General features: G+C 45.1%; 1 protein-coding gene across 10 annotated transcripts in view; it reads left to right on the top strand.

The window, feature by feature from the left end:
- ADGRB2 (adhesion G protein-coupled receptor B2) overlaps window positions 1-20315 on the top strand; it is a 165611-nt gene that overhangs the window by 73999 nt on the left and 71297 nt on the right. For 9 of the 10 annotated variants that reach the window (XM_081200011.1, XM_081200012.1, XM_081200016.1 and 6 more), the window contains exons 4-5: window positions 3122-3286; window positions 18475-18639. In XM_081200011.1, the coding sequence (XP_081056137.1) occupies window positions 3122-3286; window positions 18475-18639 (330 nt within the window). The remainder of the gene's footprint in view (window positions 1-3121; window positions 3287-18474; window positions 18640-20315) is intronic. The other variant, XM_081200015.1, reaches the window with a different exon arrangement.

The following is a 20315-nucleotide window of genomic DNA, read 5'->3' as shown; positions in this document are numbered from 1 at the left end:
CCATGGCTGAATTCTGCTGGAAGCCAAGGCTGTGGCTTTGAGAGAGGATACTTTTTGAGTGTGGATGTTGTGAACCCCTCCATCATAGGCTCAGATTATATATATGTGTAAATTAACCACTAAGACACCACAGTCTCCACAGTGCCTCATTTCCAAAATGAAACTTGAACCCTGGGCAAGCTCCTGGGACCCCTGAAATCTTGCACTACTTGAAGATTGGGGTGGCATGCAAAAATAAACAGATGAAGGAGATGGGTTCCGGATGCAACCTCTCCCTAGTGTACAAGTTATCTCCCTGCAGCAAGGAGCTTTTGTCTGTGGAACATCAAAACCCACCCACATCCTGATGTCAGACCTGAAATGATGCAGCCCAGAATTCTACCACCTCATTATGTTTAATTTGTAAAGCAAATATGAGCATTTGAGGTGACTCATAGGGTAAGGAAGTTCTATCAGTGGTGATTAGTCGGTTCTGTCTCAATTCAGGTTATTGTTTGATGTTTGATACACTGTGGGAAACAGCTAAATGTCTAACTATTCCAGCTGCCTCCCACCCCCAGCAGATTGCAGGTTAGAGATGTGTGAGGAATTTGATCTTTGCAGATTCAGAAACAAATCCATACCTTTTAAACTAACATGCATATTGGAGCTAAGGTTTGTAGTCAACTGACTTTTAATCAGAGTAGACCCACTAAAATAAATGAAACCTAACTTAATAAGAGGGACGCGGGTGGCGCTGTGGGTCAAACCACAGAGCCTAGGACTTGCCGATCAGAAGGTTGGCTGGTTTGAATCCCCGCCATGGGGTGAGCTCCCGTTGCTCGGTCCCTGCTCCTGCCAACCTAGCAATTCGAAAGCACGTCAAAGTGCAAGTAGATAAATAGGTACCGCTCCGGCGGGTTTGCCAGAAGTGGCTTAGTCATGCTGGCCACATGACCCAGAAGCTGCACGCTGGCTCCAGAGTTGGTCACGACTGGACCTAATGGTCAGGGGTCCCTTTACTTTTCCTTAAGTTAATAAGGGCCATTCATGTCAATGGGTCTACTCTGAGTTAAGGTTAGTTGACTGCAATCCCTAGTGCCAGCTTTTTTCATGCAATTCTCAGTTTTAAAAGTGTACTTTGCAGGGAAGAGCACTGGATTTTTATGAATCCTGAACCAGAAGTATGGTGTCCAGACCAAGGCAAGTAATAGTACCCAGTGCTTTTTTTCTAAAAAAATGTTTAGGGGTACTCTCATTTTGACTCAAGAAAATCACTGTTTTATGGTTAAAATTGGGAAAAATAAATACAGTAAATCGACAAAAGTGCAAGGATTCACAAAATGTTTAGGGATATGCATCCCCCCAGAAAAAAAGCACTGATAGTACCTTCCTCATCCTTGGTCAGACCACACCTGGAGTTCTGTGTCCAGTGCTGGACACCACAATTTAAGAAGAATATTGACAAGCTGGAATGTGTGCAGGGGAGGGCAACCGAGATGATGAATATTCTGGAAACAAAGCAGCATGAGGAACAGCTGAGGGAGCTGGATCTGTTTATTCAAGAGAAAAGAAGACTGAGAAGTGATATGATAGTGACCTTCAAACATCTGATGGGTTGCCATGTGGAAGATGGCGCAAGCTTGTTTTCTGTTGCTCCAGAGGGGAGGATCCAGACCAATAGATTCAGATTACAAGATAGGACTAAAATTAGGAAGAACTCCCTGCTGGTAAGAGCTGTTTGAAAATGGAACGGACTCCTTTAGAAGTTGGTGGAGTCTCCTTCTTGGAGGTTTTTAAGCAGAGGTTGGATGGTCATGTGCCAGGGATTCTTTACTTACAATTTTTGCATTGCAGGGGGTTGGACCAGATGACTCTAGAGGCCCCTTCCAACTCTACAATTCTAGGATTATGTGAAACTGGGCTTATTTTGGAGTTATCCAAGGCTGAGCTCCCTTCAGATCCCTCTGAACCAAAATTGGGGGCCCCAAAGCTTTGTGAGCAATTAGAAAATTTGGTACCAAACAGAGCTGCGGATAACGTGATCTGCAAAAATTGCAATGTTTCTCCCCAATTTTCCCATACAATATATGGAAATTGCCAGGGTGGGGAGAGGGTGAGGCAGTATGCGTGTGTGTTTTTGTGACTGACACATCTTACTTCTAATCAGAACGGATTCTATCTTTGTCTGTTAGTCACTCTGTGCATTGTTTCCCCAAAAAAATAAATCTTGAAGTGATTTAACAGCAACAATAAATACAAAGTGCAATGCAATACAAATATAGCAATTTTTAAAAACAAGTCCATCCACACACAAAAAGGATTTGCCAAGGCCCTCCGGCCAGAGTGCTTTGCGGGAGGGATGTTGATCTTGTCTGTTCTATGTGCTTTGCTAGTTTTCTCTCTTCTGAGTTGGCTGTTTCAGTTAGGATAGACATTTTGCCTGTGGCAGCCTCCTCCAAACACTGTGCTTGCTTGCTTGCTGCTCTGTGCACTACTTCAGCTCTGAACCTTACACATACATGGCTGCTTGGCCATAGCTGAGCGGTAGAGCATCTGCCTTGCATGCCAAAGCTCGTAGGATCAATCCCCGGTAGGGCAAGAAGAGACCCTCTGAAACCTAGAGAGCTATTGCTATCAATCAATACTGGCCTAGATGCACCAGGGATTCTTTAGCTGTCATTCCTGCGAGGGCAACTAGTTGGACTAGATGACCCTGTGGGTTCCTTCTAGCTCGACAGTTCTCTGATTCTATTACTCTAAATCAGGCACTGATTTGGTCTCTGAACCACATCTTGTGGTCAGTGCACACCCCAGAAGTCTGACAGAGAATGGGAATGGACATCTTGAGAGAAAATACATTTTATAAGTATTTTGAACACACATTTGCATGAAATGTTTGATGCTCTTAAAAAAAACATGCACACACATACACAGATTAATGTGGAAAGAGAACAGAATGGAATGATGCTCAAACACCAGCAGAAGTTATGCCCACCAGAAATAGCCTGATTTGTCCAGCCCTAGGTGCGTGGGCACAGCATCAGAGCTACTTTCAGGTCTTCCGTCTGTTCTGGAGGTGGCTGAACCAGTTTTTCTCTGTGTCTGTATGCTTGTGTGCATGTTTCCCTCTTTCCCACAGGAGACCCTGCAGCAGAGGAGTGGTCCCAGTGGAGCGTCTGTTCACTGACCTGCGGCCAAGGCACCCAGGTGCGGACTCGCTCCTGCGTCTCATCGCCTTACGGGACACTATGTAGCGGGTTGTTGCGGGAGACCCGGATATGCAATAATACCGCCACCTGCCCAGGTAGACGGGGCAAATGGGGAGGGGGCTTGCTGCTGTTTCCCCTTCCTTCCACCCCTTTGTTACGTCTTCCTTCGTTGTGTCAGGTTGCTTTCGTGAGAGATGCCTGTCTGTCATCGCGCTTTGTTTTGTATTCCCAGAATGTTCATTCCAACTGGCATTATTAACATGCATATGCTAATGTGGCTGCACTCTTAGAAGCAGGAATAAACATCCTCTGAAATATTTGGTTCTGTTCTGTTTTCGATTTAGCTTTGCCTCTGTCGCTTCCAGTTCAGTCCCAAGGAAGATTTAGTAACCCATTCGGCACCCCGCCCCGCCCCACCCCCAAGGACAGGTTCAATTCTGGTTCGCAAGGATGAGACACTTAATAGGTTTAATTAGTTATAAAGCCAATTCAGCCATAACCCATAAGTACTGTGAAGTATTAATGAAATAAAAATGACTAAAACAGCTTGCCGTAAATTTGCCACACGTTTTTTTAATGTGCCCTGTTTAATTAAAGAGTATTTTATCCATCGTGCAACAAGGCATCTCTCCTGCCTGATCAATGCCCCATTCTGTTAAAAGGACATACTGTAATGCAAAATTGTGTAGAAACTGAATCTGTTCTCCTTTGAGCCAGTGAGTGTATCAGGAATCCTTTACCTCAGGGCAGCCCAACTTTCCTTACCAAGTGAGCCACAAGAGTATTTTGAACCTGCAGGGCTTGTCCTGCAGGGTGGGGGTGGGGGAGTGAGGCCGAAATTTGACACACACATCCCAGGGTCCTAAAGCTCTCCCACCTCCTTCCCAAAGCTGGGAAAGCACTAACTAAGCTTTGGGAAGGAGCATGGAGGACTCTAGGACCCTGTCAGAGCCCTCACACCTCCTTTCCAAAGCCCAGCACCTCACTTACTCAGCTTTGGGAAGGCAGTGTGAGGGTTTGGGTAGGGGGCACAAAAGGGCCGTGCATTGAACCACCTTACTTTAAATGGACCCTTATTTTGAGAGCTGGGTGATTGCATCTCCCAAGCAGATTCAGCAGGGGTAGCCAGCCACAGTGGCTTGCAGATGTTCTTGGACTCCAGCTCCCATCAGCCCCAGCAAGCATGGCCAATGGTCAAGGATGATGGGAATTGTGGTCCAAAACAAGAGCACAGTGTTGGCTTTCCCTATATACAGAATTTTACTTCCAGCACAATCCTGTGCGTGTTTACTCAGAAGGATGTTCAACAGGGCTTACTCCAAGTCAGCATGCATAGGATGGCTGCCTTAAAAGCAGGCAGGATGATACTGAATTGGGGGCAGTGGTGCTGAGGAAGGGATGCTTAACCCTCTCCCCTCTTTCTCAATCTCTCTTCTCCCTCCCTCCCCTGCCTTTACCCTGGTGAGGGAAAATGCAAGGTAGGCAGCAGCTGGAGGTGAGTTTGAGATTATGGGGTTGTCAGGTGAAAGAGTGAAACATCTGACCCTGGCACTGTTGCTCCTTTCCCCCAGCCTGCTTTTGTTTCATTCAGCAATAAATACAGCCATAAATAAATGAATAATAATAAAATTATGGGTTTCCCTTCATAATGGGTGGTTTGGCATCGAACTGAGCTGCTGAGGAAAGCCAAGCCAAACCACACTTCAAAGTGTGGGGCCAAGGCTGTTGTTGCTCTTGCCGCTGTTGTAATCCAAAAAGAAGAGGAAGCCCCCTTGGCCATCTTGTAAACAAGGATCACCACCCCCACCTGAAAATTCTTAGAAACTGCCTTTCATCATCCCGCACACGCCTGAAACATTACCAAAACTGCAGTCCTACACATGCCTACTCAGAAGCAATTCCCATGAGGTTCAATGTGGGTCATTCCCAGGAATATAGGAGTAGCCCCGCTGCTGGGAGACATCCTGCCTCTAGGCTGAGAAAGAGCCAAAGGGATATCAAAGATATCGAAAGCCTCGCCAGGCACAGGAAGGGAGGGTGGGAGTCTTCTCTTCCCTTCCAATGCTTTTTCCCCGGCTGGTGGAAATTTTACAATTTCCCTCTCCTTGCTTCCACTGGGAGGATAAATGCTTATTCCAGCTGCATGGCTGATATATCCCCACCTCCCTCATTTTGGTGGGCATGCCAGGGGACTAGGAAGGTTTCAGTTCTTCAGATCCAAATTCTTCCCTCGATAAGTTCCTGGTGCACCCAGTTTTGCCTCCAATGAAGCTGAATAGTAGAAGATTTGGAACAGTTAAAAGAAAGTGTTTCTTCATGCAACACATAGTTGAATTATGGAACTTGCTACTCCAGGAGGCAGTGATGGCCACCAGTTTGGATGGCTATAAAAGAGGATTGTACAGATTCCTGGGGGAGAAGGCTATCAATGGCTACTAGACATGATGGCCATGCTCTACCTCCATGAACGGAGGCAGAAGGGTTTCTGAATACCTGTTGCTCAAAACTGCAGGAGGGGAGAATATTCTTTTGCTCAGGTCTTGCTTGTGGGTTTCCCACAAGTATCTGGCAGTGTCCAAAACTCCCATTGTTCTAGGCGCATTTTGTGACAGGGAATTTCATTAATGCGAGCAGTTTCTGAGCTCTGGGCATAGTACTGCACCTAAAATTTCAGATTAAAACTGCAGAGTGGAAGGAAAGGAGACCCTTTTCTGCCTCCCCACTTCTAGTTACTCTCTGAAGACTGGAGAAGAGACCCTCTTTAGAATATTAGGGGGGTGGGCAGGGGAAAAACTAGACCATGTGAAAAATGAACATAATGTTTTATCTGCAATTCGTTCATTTTCAGCTTTGTATTCTTGTTTTAAAAAAGTGTGCCTAGACATTCCGTTGTTGTGCCCATCACGTAGGTTTAAGGAGCCATTTAGCTCTTAGCTTTCATATCTCAGTTTCTAACACTGGTATCTGGTTGTCTGCTGTGAGAACAGGATGCTGGCTTAGATAGACCATTGTCCTGATCCAGAAGATTCTTCTAATGTTACTTTGCTTCATTGTCTTTTAAAGCCATCAGAGTCAGTGGCCATCTCTAGCATGACATGCTGCAGTTGCAAGTTTCAGAACTCTGGTGCTACATACATACTTAATTGACATGCTCATTTTTAAAAATAAGAATATTTACTTTAGGCACGCTTTTGAAAGTGTCCTTGGGCTTCCTTCTTCTTTTCAACTCATGCTGGCACTGTGGTGCTTTTAGTATCTTTGATTTAAAGGAGGTTGAAGAGTTGAAATGCATTAATTAGCATTCAGAGCCCATGACAGCTAATCAATGATGGATCACTATCTGCTTGAAAAATCTAACACCAGCGTGAAAACACTGAACAAAGCTGAATCGAGAGAGCTCAGGAGGTCATTGTAGAAATATTTATATATCTGTATAAAAGTTGTTTTCCCCCCTCCACATCATTCTGTTTAATCTCAACTCATCAAAGGCTAGATATCCCTGAATTTCTCGTTGGCCTGTTGGAGGTGAAAGATAATTCCTCATCTTGTTTTTAGGTTTTACCTCATGAATCTTTCAATGGATAAACAATCCAGAAAGCATATTTAGATTCTGGAGAAAATTACACAGAACAGCAAAAGGCATCCAATAGGCATATTAGAAAAAAAGGTGGGGGGAGAGCAAGGAACAATTTACACAGGAATGGTCGTTGGATTAGCTGGAAATTAGAAAGTAGTCCAGTAGCTGCTTTGTTTCCTCAGGCATGAAATTAACCAAATCCAAGAAAAAAGAGGGGTGTGTGAACAAAAAGATCAGAAGAACAAACTGTGTTTTTGGTAATTTTTAAAAAGTCCTTATGAAAATCCACCAGCATTTTACTGCACATTTCTCCTAATACATTTGGTATGCAATTTTGCCCAACACACATATTTTTGAAACTGCATTTTTGCATATTGTTTTCACTAATATATGCATTTTATGCATATTTTCCCTAATACATACATTTTGGGGTTGGAATCAGCATCGCAAAATTTAGAGAAGTGCAAATTTCAAAAGATAGCTGTGCTTTGGTTTGCATATTGTTATGGGAAGTGTGAATTAGACAGGCTTACAATTGAAATGTGAAGCAAGCCCAATTATCACTCCCTACTTGTAAAAGCCCATTACACTGGCTTCTGCACGTCACAAAAGGTCTCAGGTTTCCCCAAAGTATGCTGGTATAACCAAACAATGTCCTCTCTCCCTTTGAAAATATTAAAAGCCAGTAATTATTAATATCTGTCTTGAGCGCTAATCAGCACAACTCCTGGGTCCCTTGTAAGGCAGAGAGATCAGAATTAAAAAGAAAATCTACTAGTTCTTACATTAGCAAAGCTGAATATTAATTTTTGGAAAATGCAGCAGACTTCAAAGACAGTTTCCCCAGGTTTTTGCAAAGAGAAAATGAACTACCATACTCCATTCCTAATTTCAATCATTAAAACATCTGCAAGTCTGAATGTAAGATATTGTGAATGGATTTAATGATAAATGAAGCATTGATTAAGTTTGACCAGGAAGCTGTTGAGGTGTTCTCCAAAGGGTTATCAGCTTGGGAGGAACTGGATGATGGAAATCAGTTTTCTGTGTATCTTCATCCACTGTCAAGGCAAAACTCAAATTATCTTGGGAAATTTCTCCCTCTTTTATATTATTTGTAATCGCTGCTGTGATCTCACATCCAAGAGACATGGGTTTGGTAGCAACTGATGGCACTTTAACCTTTACACTTACTTTCCTCTATTTTGAAAGCTTGTGGAAAGAGGCAGAAATGGGACTGGAAAAATAGATCAAAATGACCACAAATTTTGGCTGGGTATGCATTCAAAGCACATTTCCACCCTCCAATAATTCTGGGCCGTTTGTTAAGGGTTGTGGAGGATTGTAACTCTGTGAGGGATAAACTGCAGTGCTTACAATTCTTAGTGGAGAATGGCGCTTTGAATGTGCTTTAAAATTACACCATAGCCCAAAGCTCACTTGATCCCATCAGGAACAGTTGCTGGAATGATCTTTTAGAGAGTGGTGAGCAAGAGTTGACATGATAGAAGTTTATAAAATTATGCAAGGCACAGAGAAAGTGGGTAGAGGAGGAGGGTGAACCTTCTCTCATAACATGCAAATCGTGGACATCCAATGAAGCTGAGTGTTCGACGATTCAGTAGAAATAAAAGAAAGTATTTCTTTATGCAGTGCATAGTTAAACTACATATCTCACTCCCTTAGGAAGCAGTGATGGTTACCAATCTGGATGGCTTTAAAAGAGGATTAGACAAATTCATGGACGAGAGGGCTATCAAAAGCTACTTGCCATATTAGGAGGCAGCAATGCTTCTGAATACCAGTTGCTGGAACCAAAGGAAGGGAGAGTGCTCAGGTCATGCTTGCTGGTCTCCCCCAGGCATCTGGTTGGCCACTGTGTTGACATTCTTATGTTCTTAGAATGTCAGGTGGGCAATTTTAGTATGTTGTTGCTCCAGAGGCGTTTCTGCATCCAAGCATGAAGTATTGTTCATGTAGAGTGTGCGTGCATGAACCCTCCACTGTAGGTCACTGATGTTGAATAGAATAGAATAGAATAGAATCATAGAGTTGGAAGAGACCACAAGGGCCATCGAGTCCAACCCCCTGCCAAGCAGGAAACACCATCAGAGCACTCCTGACATATGGTTGTCAAGCCTCTGCTTAAAGACCTCCAAAGAAGGAGACTCCACCACACTCCTTGGCAGCAAATTCCACTGTCGAACAGCTCTTACTGTCAGGAAGTTCTTCCTAATGTTTAGGTGGAATCTTCTTTCTTGTAGTTTGGCTCCATTGCTCCGTGTCCGCTGTTCTTTCTTGGCCAGCCCCCGCCAGTGGCACAATGGGTCAATGCATCTGGCTGTTGATCTGGCTGTTGATCAGAGGACTGGTAGTTCAAACCCACCCAGGGATGGCTGTGGGCAGGATTCCTTCATTCTATTATTCTAACCACACGTTGGTATTATGTAACAGGGGTGGGGTGGCAAACTGGTGCCTTTGCCCTGGAAGGTATTTCTTCCTTCCCACATGAGAAGCATTACACATTTGAGAAGCTTGTCATCAGCAAATGTGGATGTGTCATTTTTTTTATTTTTGAAAAGCAGATCCATGTTGTGATTCCCAATTGTCAGTGTTGTCATTTCCAGTCTATTGATAGACCACATTACCCCGAAGTACAACTCTGTTCAATGTGGTTCACAGAACAAACTAATTCTAAATACAATAATACAGTAACAATGCATGATTAGACTTATAACTGCTAAAATAATCATGTTGTACACCACCCCAATCTCCAAGTGGTGCAAGATTCCAGGGGTTCCAGGCACTTACCAAGGGTTCAGTTTTCTTTGAATGAGGGACAACGGAGACTGTGGTGTCTTTATGATGGTTTATTTACAAATATATACAACCTGAGCCTAGGATGGAGGGGCTCAACACCCCAGAAGGTTTTGCTTCTCCAATCATCACAGCCTTGGATCCAAGTAGAAATCCAGAATGGCTTTCCTTCTCATGGTTCTGCCTACAGCCTGCTTCTAGCCCAGCTCACATGCTCAGCTATACCTTTTGTCTTTCTCGCTTCTAGCCAGGTGAGGGAGGGGGCCCATCAGGAGTGGGCTGACCCATTTGCCTCCTGCGACCCATACTTAGGACCATTACCAAGAAGCTGGCCTGGCTATTTCAAGAATGGAATCTGCCATTAGATTTTAACCCTTGCTGGATTCAGGAATTAGATGGGATGCAGGCATACAACCTAACTCCCCCCCCCAAAAAAAAAAACTTGCAACAATAATCAACAATTAACCATTCATTTAACATATATTAACATTTAAGCAAGCGTACAGCTCACTAATAGGCTAAGCCAGAATATCCATAAAGCAATCGCCTTATGAAGCGTGTGGGGCAAGGCAGGCGAAACCCACCATCCCCTGGTGGCAGCCAAATGCAGGCATTATGCTGTCCATTCAGGAGCAAAAGCAGCAGTGCATATATGAATCATTGTCACTCGTTGCATACACATAGGAAGCTGCCTTAAGTCACACTGGCCCTTGTAGCTCAGTATTATTTGCACCAGCCTTCCCCAGCATGGTGTCCTCTAAATGTCCCCTACAGCCTCCACCATCCCTGACTATTGCTGTGCTGGCTAGGGCTGATGAAAGTGGTAGTGCAAAACATCTGGAGGGCACCAACTTGGGAAAAGCTATTCTACACTGACTGGCAATGGCTCTCCAGGGTTTCATGCAGGAGTCTTTCCCGGGCCTACCCAGAGATGCCATCAAGGATTGAACTTGACACCTTCTGAATACAAAGGATGTGCTTTAGTACTGAGCTTATTTTCGTTGTGCATCACCCCCACATTCATTCATAAGTATCAACTGGAGCATAAATGAATGCAGACAGGAGTATCTGTCATGGATTGCATGTGCAACTGCCTTAATTCCACATCATGCTTGTCCCCATTCAAAAGCACAAGCTGTATTATACATTTATGCAGATCTGGATAATTGTTGCACATTGCATGCACAATTTGCTTAATTGTACAACAATCTAGCCTGCTACAGAAGTGTAGAGAGGTTCATTTTCTGGTACATTTCTTGTTGTCATGCTTCACCCAATTATGCTCAAAAAAGATTTAATTTTGCCAGCTTTTTTAAAAAAGCCAAATTTATATTTTTGTCAATCTTGCAATGTTATCCCTGAAAGGTAGAACACTTCAGATTTCAGTTTCTTTTAGAGCAGATAAATTCCAGTTGCATTTTAAAAAACTGAACACTTCTAGCCAGCTCTCTGCAAAGCTTAAATCAAGAAGAGGATGTGCTCGTGATGTATGCCGACCATTTTTAGAACAGAGTTTGACTGCCTGTCTGTTCCTCTTTCCACCCAGGCTGGACTAGACAGCAGAACGGAGGGCGTAATAAAGCTCCGATGTCTGTTTATGTAGCTGTGCACTTTCATAACAGGGAAGGAGGGGAAGCAAAATGTATTCTATTTTTCAGTAATGGGGATTCTGCTGCTCTCTTGAAATGACAGAGCACTGATTTGACTTTGGGGGAATGCGACAGAAGATAAAAACTGTCTTTGTGGGCAGGTGGAAAGTCCAGATAATTCAGCATTCTGCCTTCTGACACTAGGCAACTAAATGCCTTGGGAAAGATGTTTCCTAGCACATAATAGAGACAACGTATCTCTTACTTATTTATCAGAATTATTATTACATGCTCTTCACCAGAAGGTTCCGGGGTGGGTCATAGCAATGTAAAATACAAGATTAAAAAAAGTTTGAAACAAATTTCAATCACAGCTAGTTTGGATCACTATATAGCTCAAGCAGGCCTGCCAGCTTGGACCCAGGACTGTGGGTGCCTAGGGTCATGCATGCCATGGGCGTACATGCATGCCCAATGTCAGCAAGCCCACCAGCGTGTGCACCTGATATCAGCATGCCCCTGCAGCATGCTGACATCACACACAGACATCAGTGGATGTGCTGACATTGGACGTGCTGACATTGGATGCATACGACCCTGGCACACAAAAATTGTGGGTACCTGACCCTTTCATGGTGAATGCTGGGGGGCTGAAGCACTCAGGGGGCCCCATACCTGGCACATAAGATCTCAAATTTCAAAAACCAGGGCAAAGAGGTGTGTCTTCCGTATGTGACAGAAGCTGCGCAATGAAGCAATGAAGGTGTCAAGCACACCTTTGTGGGGATGGGAATTCCATAACTTAGGAGCTGCCACAGAGAATGATGTCACCTTGGCCACATCTCCTATCTGGATAGACTTGCTAGAGAAACTCAGTAGACAGACTAGCAAATATGGGTTCTGATCAACTGGACCTTGTCAACTAGGACTGACTAGCATTGAAACTTCATACAGTTTGGATATTCCATGGATACATTTAAGATGAGAAGCATTTCTTGAAATGGTTAGAGATCCAGGGAGAGGGTTGGACAAGAGTCTCACACAGGAACACTGGAGCAGCTTTGAACTCTATTTGCCCAAGCCGATAAATTAGTTTGATCTGGCAGCTTTTATAAGGTCAGGCAATGTCACCTGGTGCACTCTGGCTGAATGAGAGGTTTCCTTGGCTGGTGTACGTTGTCTCTTTGCAGTCCTTCCTTTGGCCAGAGTTGGGTTGTTGTCTTAGGGAAAAGATAACTTCCTTTTTACCCAGTCACACATTGGTTTATACAACCAAGTATTGGCATTCTAGGGTTTCAGTCAGGGGTCTTTCCCAGCCCAATGTGGAGATGTTGGGAATTGAAATTGGGGTTCCTGGTTGAATCCACTCCTGAATTCCCTCAGGCAACATTTTGGGTATTCACTGTAATGGGTTCAAAAAAGCAAAAACAAAACAAGACACCAGCATTGAATGGGATTTGTCAGATCATCTAATTCACCAGCCCTTTCTTGCAATGATATATAAGCAGAAAGATCTTCATAATGTTAAGCCTTATAAGTAGAAAGTTACTCATAGTGATGTGCCTGTACCTCTGCACCCCGCGTCTCAGACTAGTTGCTTTGCGTTCTATCCTCAGAAGATAGGGCGAAGCACTACTCCTTTTTTCTGTTTCATTTTTCCTCCACTGACCCTGTGCAAACCTTCTTTGTACCCCCAATACGCCTTTCCTGCCCTGCTACTCCCAAGCCCATGCCTTTCCCCTCCCTGGCTGAGATGGAGGCCCAGCCATGATTGCTGTGTGCTGTGTTGCAGTTCACGGCCTATGGGAGGATTGGTCCCCCTGGAGTCTGTGCTCGATGACTTGTGGGCAAGGGTCGCGGACCAGAATGCGGCAATGCGTTGCTCCACAGCACGGCGGAAAGGTCTGCAAGGGGCCTGAGGTGCAGAATAAATCCTGCAATATCGCTCTCTGCCCTGGTTAGTAATTAGCTCCTTGGATTCCCCCCTCCCTTCCTTCATCCCTGCCAAGGTTTTCCTACTTTCCCAAAAGATAAGTAATCTTTTGTCTCCAGTCTGTACTAACAGATCAGAGGTCACAAACCTTTGGCTTATTAGATATTGCTGAACTACAACTTCCATCACCCCAACCATTCACGATAATGGCTATGGTTTATGGGAGTTGGAGTCCTACAACCTCAGGTGAGCTTCAAGTCCTCTGCCCCTTGACTAGACAGAGTCACATAATCATTTCTAAGCATGATAAAATGGTCTTCTGATATCACTAACATGGTCTGGGGGTTGAAGTTGTTTTTTAGCCTTTCAGGGCCTAGGTAATTTGTGATTTTTTTCAACATGAAGTGGAGAGTGTGAGAGGGAAAATCAGCTTGTGGTAGCCTTTTCCTCGGAAATGGTCTTTGGGGCTAAAATTCCTCCTGGGTGAGAGGGAAACTGCATTGCTGAATGCTGCAACCACACAGAAACACACACATACTGGCCTTACCCTAAACTATGGTTAGCACTAACCACAGTTTGAAGGTGGCTTGTTTTCTTAAACCATAGTGAAAACCATGGCTTCTGCTAGTTGGAAAACAAAACTGAAAGCTTCCAATGTGAAGACTGAAAGCTTTTACTTCTGTTTCCAACTAAATGTGGCTACTCATTAGAAACCGTAGCTTAGCATTAAGTCTAAACGTAACCAATTTGTTCCCATAGAAAAGGAGTGTAAGTCCTTTCACCTGAAGAGCTGTCTTTCTCTTTGAAGGAGCTGTCTTTCTCTCTTTCCACTGCCCACCCCCTACAACAGAGTAGTCAAATGTTTGAAACTCTCACATGGTATAATCCAGGAAACGTTTCGCCACATATTGATGTTCACATGCAGGCCCTGAATTAGACTTGGCCACAGAAAAAGGTCTCATTCCTGGGAGAGTAAACAAAGGAGGGGCCGTGCCTTTGAGCAGAATCACTGGAGTGCCATTTGAGTGAAAAAGACAGGTCAAGGAGTGGGGATAAAATAGACCTTGTTCTTTCCACCCTCTAGCTGGAGCCAGTACAGTAGGGATCTCTCTTCTGATGTATGGAATTGACTTAGATTTGCCATCCTTTCCCCAATCTCTGTCCAGCACACACACGCATGCTTTATGAAATCTTAGGACTATTAGTGGTAGGCAGTGTCAGGAAGCAGGATGTCTAAGTGAATTAAAGACCCTCCTGGCTATAATGCTTCCTCCCACTGCTTTTATCAGGTAGTGGAAATAAAAGAATAAAGAGTTAGCTCCCCAGGGAAGCTCAGGCTTTCACTCGATGCCTGCAGCTTCCATCACTAGCACAGAACACAAACAAACTTCTCCCCCAGCTGGCTCAAAGACCTTTGCACTCAGAAATCGGACTTTCAATAACTTTCACTACTGCTTTGAAGCAACAACAACAAAATATTTGAAGTAAGAACGCAAAAGTGTCCTAAGACCCATTAAGATATAAAGTGACAAATAATTAATCAACAGTTTAAGAGCATTTGGAGTACAATTAACACACACTAAAAAAATTTGTTTAAAAAGAAAACTACCTTAGCCTGCTCATCAGCCTCGATTCATCCACCCTCCAAGGCAAAATCTGGTTTGTATGCCTTCGATCTAAAAGCATGGCTCACCCTTTTTAAATGTATTTATTCTGTTATTATTTTAATATCCCAGCTGTTCTCCAAGGTGGAGAACAACAGCCCTGTGAGGTAGGTTGGATTGAAAGATGATGACTAGTCCAAGATCTCTCAATGAGCTTCATGGCTGAGGATTTGAACCTTGGTCTCCCAAGTCCTAGTCCAACACTCTAGCCACTACATTGCACTGGGCAAACCATTGTTTTCTTTAGCCTAACTGTGGTTTGTTGTTGGCTTACAAATTGTGGCTTGTTTTAACTATTGTTTGGCAGTCTTTCCAAACCCAACAGCCATGGTTTGTTCACCCCACACTCTCCTCAAGCTACAAAAGCACAAGGCAAGAGCAGCTGGAAAACAACCCAAGTTTAGAGGAAACAAACCATGTCTTCTTTTTTCATCTGTGAGGTGATCTGTGGTTTGTTGAAAATCTATGGTTAAAATAACCATGGCTTTGCATTAATGGCAGGGGGTCTTCGTATTTTAAAATGTGAATGCCAAATGGAATTAGATCCAGCTGTGCATTCCAGTACTAATTGTTCTGAAATATAGCTTGTTGGGTATTTTAGCATTACAGAAGAAGGTGTTTTGGGTTCTAAGCAAAACCAAGTAGCGTCAGATCACAGCCTGTCTGTAGTTCCACTAAGGAGGCTGCGACTCTCACTGGTTGCCACAAATCTCTTCAGAGAAACCAAGAGGGCTGCCTCCCGCATGCTTTTGTTTTTCCTCCTCTCCACGCTGCTCCTGTCCTTCGGGTGTTGTGTGCTTTTCAGAGCAAGACTGTCGGCCAGGCTTGTACAATAGGGAGCCCCTCTGGCCATACACGGCTCACCATCCAATTTTTGTGAGCTGCCTAGTGCCTGGTGCCACAAAATGGGAAGGAGAAGAGTGTCTGGTGTCATGCAGCCCTGTTGGAAACAAAGCCTTCCTTGTTTGATTGGTTCATTGGGCAAAGGGGCCTTCTTAATGACTGATTTCGTACATGACCTCTGTCAACCTTCTGTGCTAAGTGAGGATTTTTGCAATTATATCCATGTGTCAGACACTGCAGGGTCTCTGGCTGTTGGCAGGACCAGACCTTGGAAACAGTGGATAATTTTCAGGAACATAGGAAGCTGCCTCATTCAGTGTCAGACCTGTGGTCCATCTAGCTCAGTATTGTCTGCACTGACTGGCAGCAGCTCTCCAGAGTTTCCGACAGGGACCTTTCCCAACCCTCTTTGGAGATTCTGGGACCTAGGACCTTCGTGCAGAACAAATGCTCTGCCACTGAGCTGTGGCTCCTAGACAGTGCTTTATACCACTGGTCCATCTAGCTCAGCATTGCCTACACTTACTGGCAGCAGCTCTCCAAGGTTTCAGATGGAACATCCCCATTCCTAGCCCTATCTGGAGATGACAGGGATTGAACCTGATACCTTCTGCATACAAAGCATGTGTTCTAGCATGCTGCACTATGGCCCTTGCCCAAAGCTGCACTTGGCTAGCTGATTAGATGCCAAGGAGTAAGGAGTCCCAGACTGGAGAGGTGGTCTGCAGTGGAAAGGGCAAGGCAAAGAAGGCAGGAAGGGAACACACACCTAGTGGCTCATCTAGCATCAGACCAAGAAGTCAAAGCTGAACACAGGTGTCACTGCCCTCTGCCTCTGCCATATCTCTGTCTTGGCTGATGCTTGGCATTGGCTGGAGCCTTAAGTTGGCCAATGAAGTCACCATCTCAACAGAGCCACTTTTGACATTCTGTATTAAGCCTCCAAGTCATGCTGAACCACAGACAGGTGGGGGCGGGGGAAGCAGAGCCAGCAAGGATGGAGAAGAGGGTGGGGCACTGAGGGTTTCTGATTTATCATGGTTTACCAGAAATGAGTAGCCTGCTGTTGACTGCCCAGTTGTTTCCACCTTGTTCCCTCCCTGGATAAACAAACCAGGGTGAAGCCTTCTCTTCCCTTTCTGCCTGAACCAAGGACTGCGGTTTGTTGCTTCCTAACAACTCGTGCTCTGTAAGGGCTCAACAAACTATGGCTTAAAGCTGGTTAGAGATCATGGCTTGTTAGGGAACAAGAAACCACAATCCCTGGTGATTGGTTGTTTAAATTTATATACTGCCTTTCTGCTCAGGTACTTAAGGTGATTTTATTTTAAACTCGCTAAAACAAATACATAGTTTTGAACCCAAAGTTGACCCCGTGGTGGTGACCAACTGAAGCAGGTCCTGGTTTTATTTTCCCTACTTGCCTCCCTTGCTCTCTTCTCCCTTCCCACAAGGCTAATGGTCCTGTGCATGGGAGGGAACAGTAGGACTGGAAAAGACTCTGAAGTTGTCTTTGCCTGCCTCCCTCAAAGGATGGTTAGGATGCAATGGGAAGCCAAGCTCAGTTGTGAATCTCCCACTTGCACCAAGGGAGGAGCAAAGCAGGAATGCACCCTGACTTATTATTACAAGCAAATGTGGTCCATGTATATGTCGAGCCTTCGAGTCTAGATACACAAGCACCATATTTTTGTCTATTTTTATCATTCGGCCTTTAGACTCACCATTCCTTTCTTCCCTGCCCTGCATGTGGTGCAGGACTGAGCTTATTGATTGGAGCGTCTCAGTGGTGTTGCTGAGCTGTTCCTTGTGGGAAGAGACTTCTAGCAAATGGGCTTCCACCGGGTGTAGTGATGATGGTCATCAGCTTGGATGGCTTTTATATATTGCATATTTATTTCATTTGCAGATTTATAAACAGCTTTACAACTGAAAGCTACCAAAAGGGATGCACAAGAAGATAACACTCAAAAGATTACAGGCTCAGTAAAGTTAAAGCAATAAAATTTACAGAAGTTTTTTAAAAAAGGATTAGACTAGACAAATCCAAAGAAACTCCAAAGAAACACCAGCATCAAAAAGCATCTCTCCGCCTTCCAACCATCCTGCCATCAGCTCATGCTGGGGAGAGTTTAGTCATGCTAAACCTTCAGAGCAGGATAACACAAACTCATGGAGGACGGAGCTATCAGTGACTATTAATCACAAGGTCTCTGTTCTGCATCCATTGTTAGAGGCAACAAACCTCTGAATAGTGGTTTCTGGGGACCACAAGTCCAGCTTGCAGGATTTCCAGAGGCATCTAGTTGATACCTGTGGAATGCTGGGTGAGATGGGCCTTTGGCTTGATCCACCAGGGCTCTTCTCATGCTCTTAGCTGGTAGGTGGCTCCTTGGGCCCAGGCCCTCAAGGCCGTGTCCACCGACCCCACCATCTGCTTATGCTTCCAGTACCCGGCTGCTGCTCCCTCTTTACTCTTGTTCCAGAAGCCCTTCCACCATGGTAGACTGGGTGGGTGGGATTTGTTAGCTGATTTATTTTCCCAAATCCTAGTGATTCTGGCCAGAGGTGATCTGCATGGTAGGTAGGCGGGAGAGCTGGCCAGTTATCAATTGGAGCTGGCCCTGTGAGCTGCCGTGGGATGGAGATTCTTATACTAATACTGAAGGTTAAGCTAGAAGAGAGTTTAATGTATGGGGCAAATGTGGGTTGAAGATCCTGCCTTAGAGGAGGTGGATGAGAAGCTGACAAGGACTGGTTAGGTGCCAAAAAAGAGACAGAGAGACATCTTCATGGGGCATTTCCTTGTGCAACCTCCTCATGCACTAATTGAGCTTTTCCCTGTGCTTTTCTCTAATAGTGGAAGGCCAGTGGCTGGACTGGGGATCCTGGAGCCGCTGCTCGGTGTCGTGTTCCAACGGGACTCAGCAGCGCACCCGCAAATGCAGTGTCTCAGCTCACGGCTGGGCAGAGTGCCGAGGGGCTCATGCCGACGCCAGGGAGTGTTACAACCCCGAATGTCCAGGTAGGGAACCCACAAGTCTCCATACGCAGGTGGCAAGCAGACAGGGGAAGGTTGGAGTTGTAGCTCCAGAGGGACTGCAGAGCCAGTCGCCACATCTAAGTGAGAATTCCCAGCATGCTAGTGATGGACGTGCCTAGCTTGAGTGTGGCCATGGCTTGTGGGCACAGCTTGGGTCTTTTGCAGCCAGTTCCCAGGAAAGTAGGCAGGTCAAGCTACCACAGGTAACTCTTCCAAAGACTTCTAGAAAGTCATTTCCCTAGGAAGCTACAGGGTGAGAAAAGTGGAGGCCTCTGGTGCTTGTACGTCGCCTAAGAGTGTGTGCGCTAAGGCCTTGGCATCCCCTCCAGGTAGGAACAGGAATCTGTGTGTGCAAAGTCAGCCCCTGCAATTGGTAATTCTCTAGAGTGGCTGAGCCTGGTCTCCTCCTTTGTCTGGTCAGCAGAGCCCCTGCCTGCTGCACCACAGGCTATAGCTGCTTTAGCCTCAAACATTTTCATTACAATTCACCACCCTGCGTACAGTTTCTTCTGACAGTTAGTGGTTTTATCAGTGCAGCAAATAAGGAACAATTATCTCTAAATAACTCAAGCCCAAGCCTCCAGCTCTGATCATCACAGACCTCCAGGGACCACAGTCTGAAGCACAAATTGTCCGAGTCTCATTTCGGGTTCTGCTGCCCATAGTTAGGGTATAGGGGAATATTTATTCTTTCTTTTTAAAAAAGGAAAACCACCCTGTGATCATTATGTGCACGTCAACTTAGCTCTCAGGTTGGCTTTCCATCAAATGAAAATCTTTAAAACAATCACGAAGCAATTTATAAAACAAAATAACAGCAATATAGTTAAAACAACCAAGTTAAAACAGCAGGGGGCAGGGAAACCACAGCCAATCCAGCAAAACCGAGCTAACATTTACATGCTGTGCCAGGGGCGAAGATAACAAGATTTCCAGGAAGGCGTCAGAGGTGGCGTAGATGAGCTTTCCTGCGGGGAGCATCCCACAACTGGAAAGGCCTCTCTTTAGTTACCAGCTTCCTCATGTCAGAAGTCAGGGACACCTGGTGAAAAGCCTCTGATGATGGCCAAGGACAAACAGGAAGAGAAAAGAGGGTGCTTCTCAGTCTGGGCCCTTCCCTTGAGGAAGAGGTGCAGCTCTCTGGCTTTAAAGTCCTGTCTTGCTACTGTGATGCAGACCTTGGGATTGCTCCCACCCAGCTCCTCGCCTGACTTCCACAAGCTCAAGCTTGGCAGGGCAGGCCTTTGACGTCAGCCCCGTGCTCTGCCAATCTGTCTGGAGCGACAGCTGCTCTCCATAAAGCCGCTGCTCCTAATACGGCGGGTTCGGAGATGCCAGTCATCCAGCGGCAGTGACAGATGGCCTCCGGCTTCTGCCTCCTCTTCCCCCTCTGGCATCAATTTTCATTTGCCAGTTTTTATTGAGGAGTGACAGCCAGTGATGGACCTGAAATCAACAAGTGGCTGCGTCCAGGACTGGTTGTAGGGTCATGAGATCTCTGAAGCCAGACTATGCCAAGTTGGTGCCCTCCAGATGTTTTGCAGTACAACTGCCATCAGCCGCAGCTAGTGGCCGAGGAGAAATTCTATAAAACACACATTTAAAGGTGAATCTATCAAACTCAATCTTTCCAAAACAATATGAGAACCAAAACACCA

Source organism: Podarcis bocagei (assembly GCF_964188305.1).
Source record: "Podarcis bocagei genome assembly, chromosome: 7".
Lineage (NCBI taxonomy): Eukaryota > Metazoa > Chordata > Lepidosauria > Squamata > Lacertidae > Podarcis > Podarcis bocagei.
This window is presented reverse-complemented; position numbering and strand designations above follow the sequence as displayed.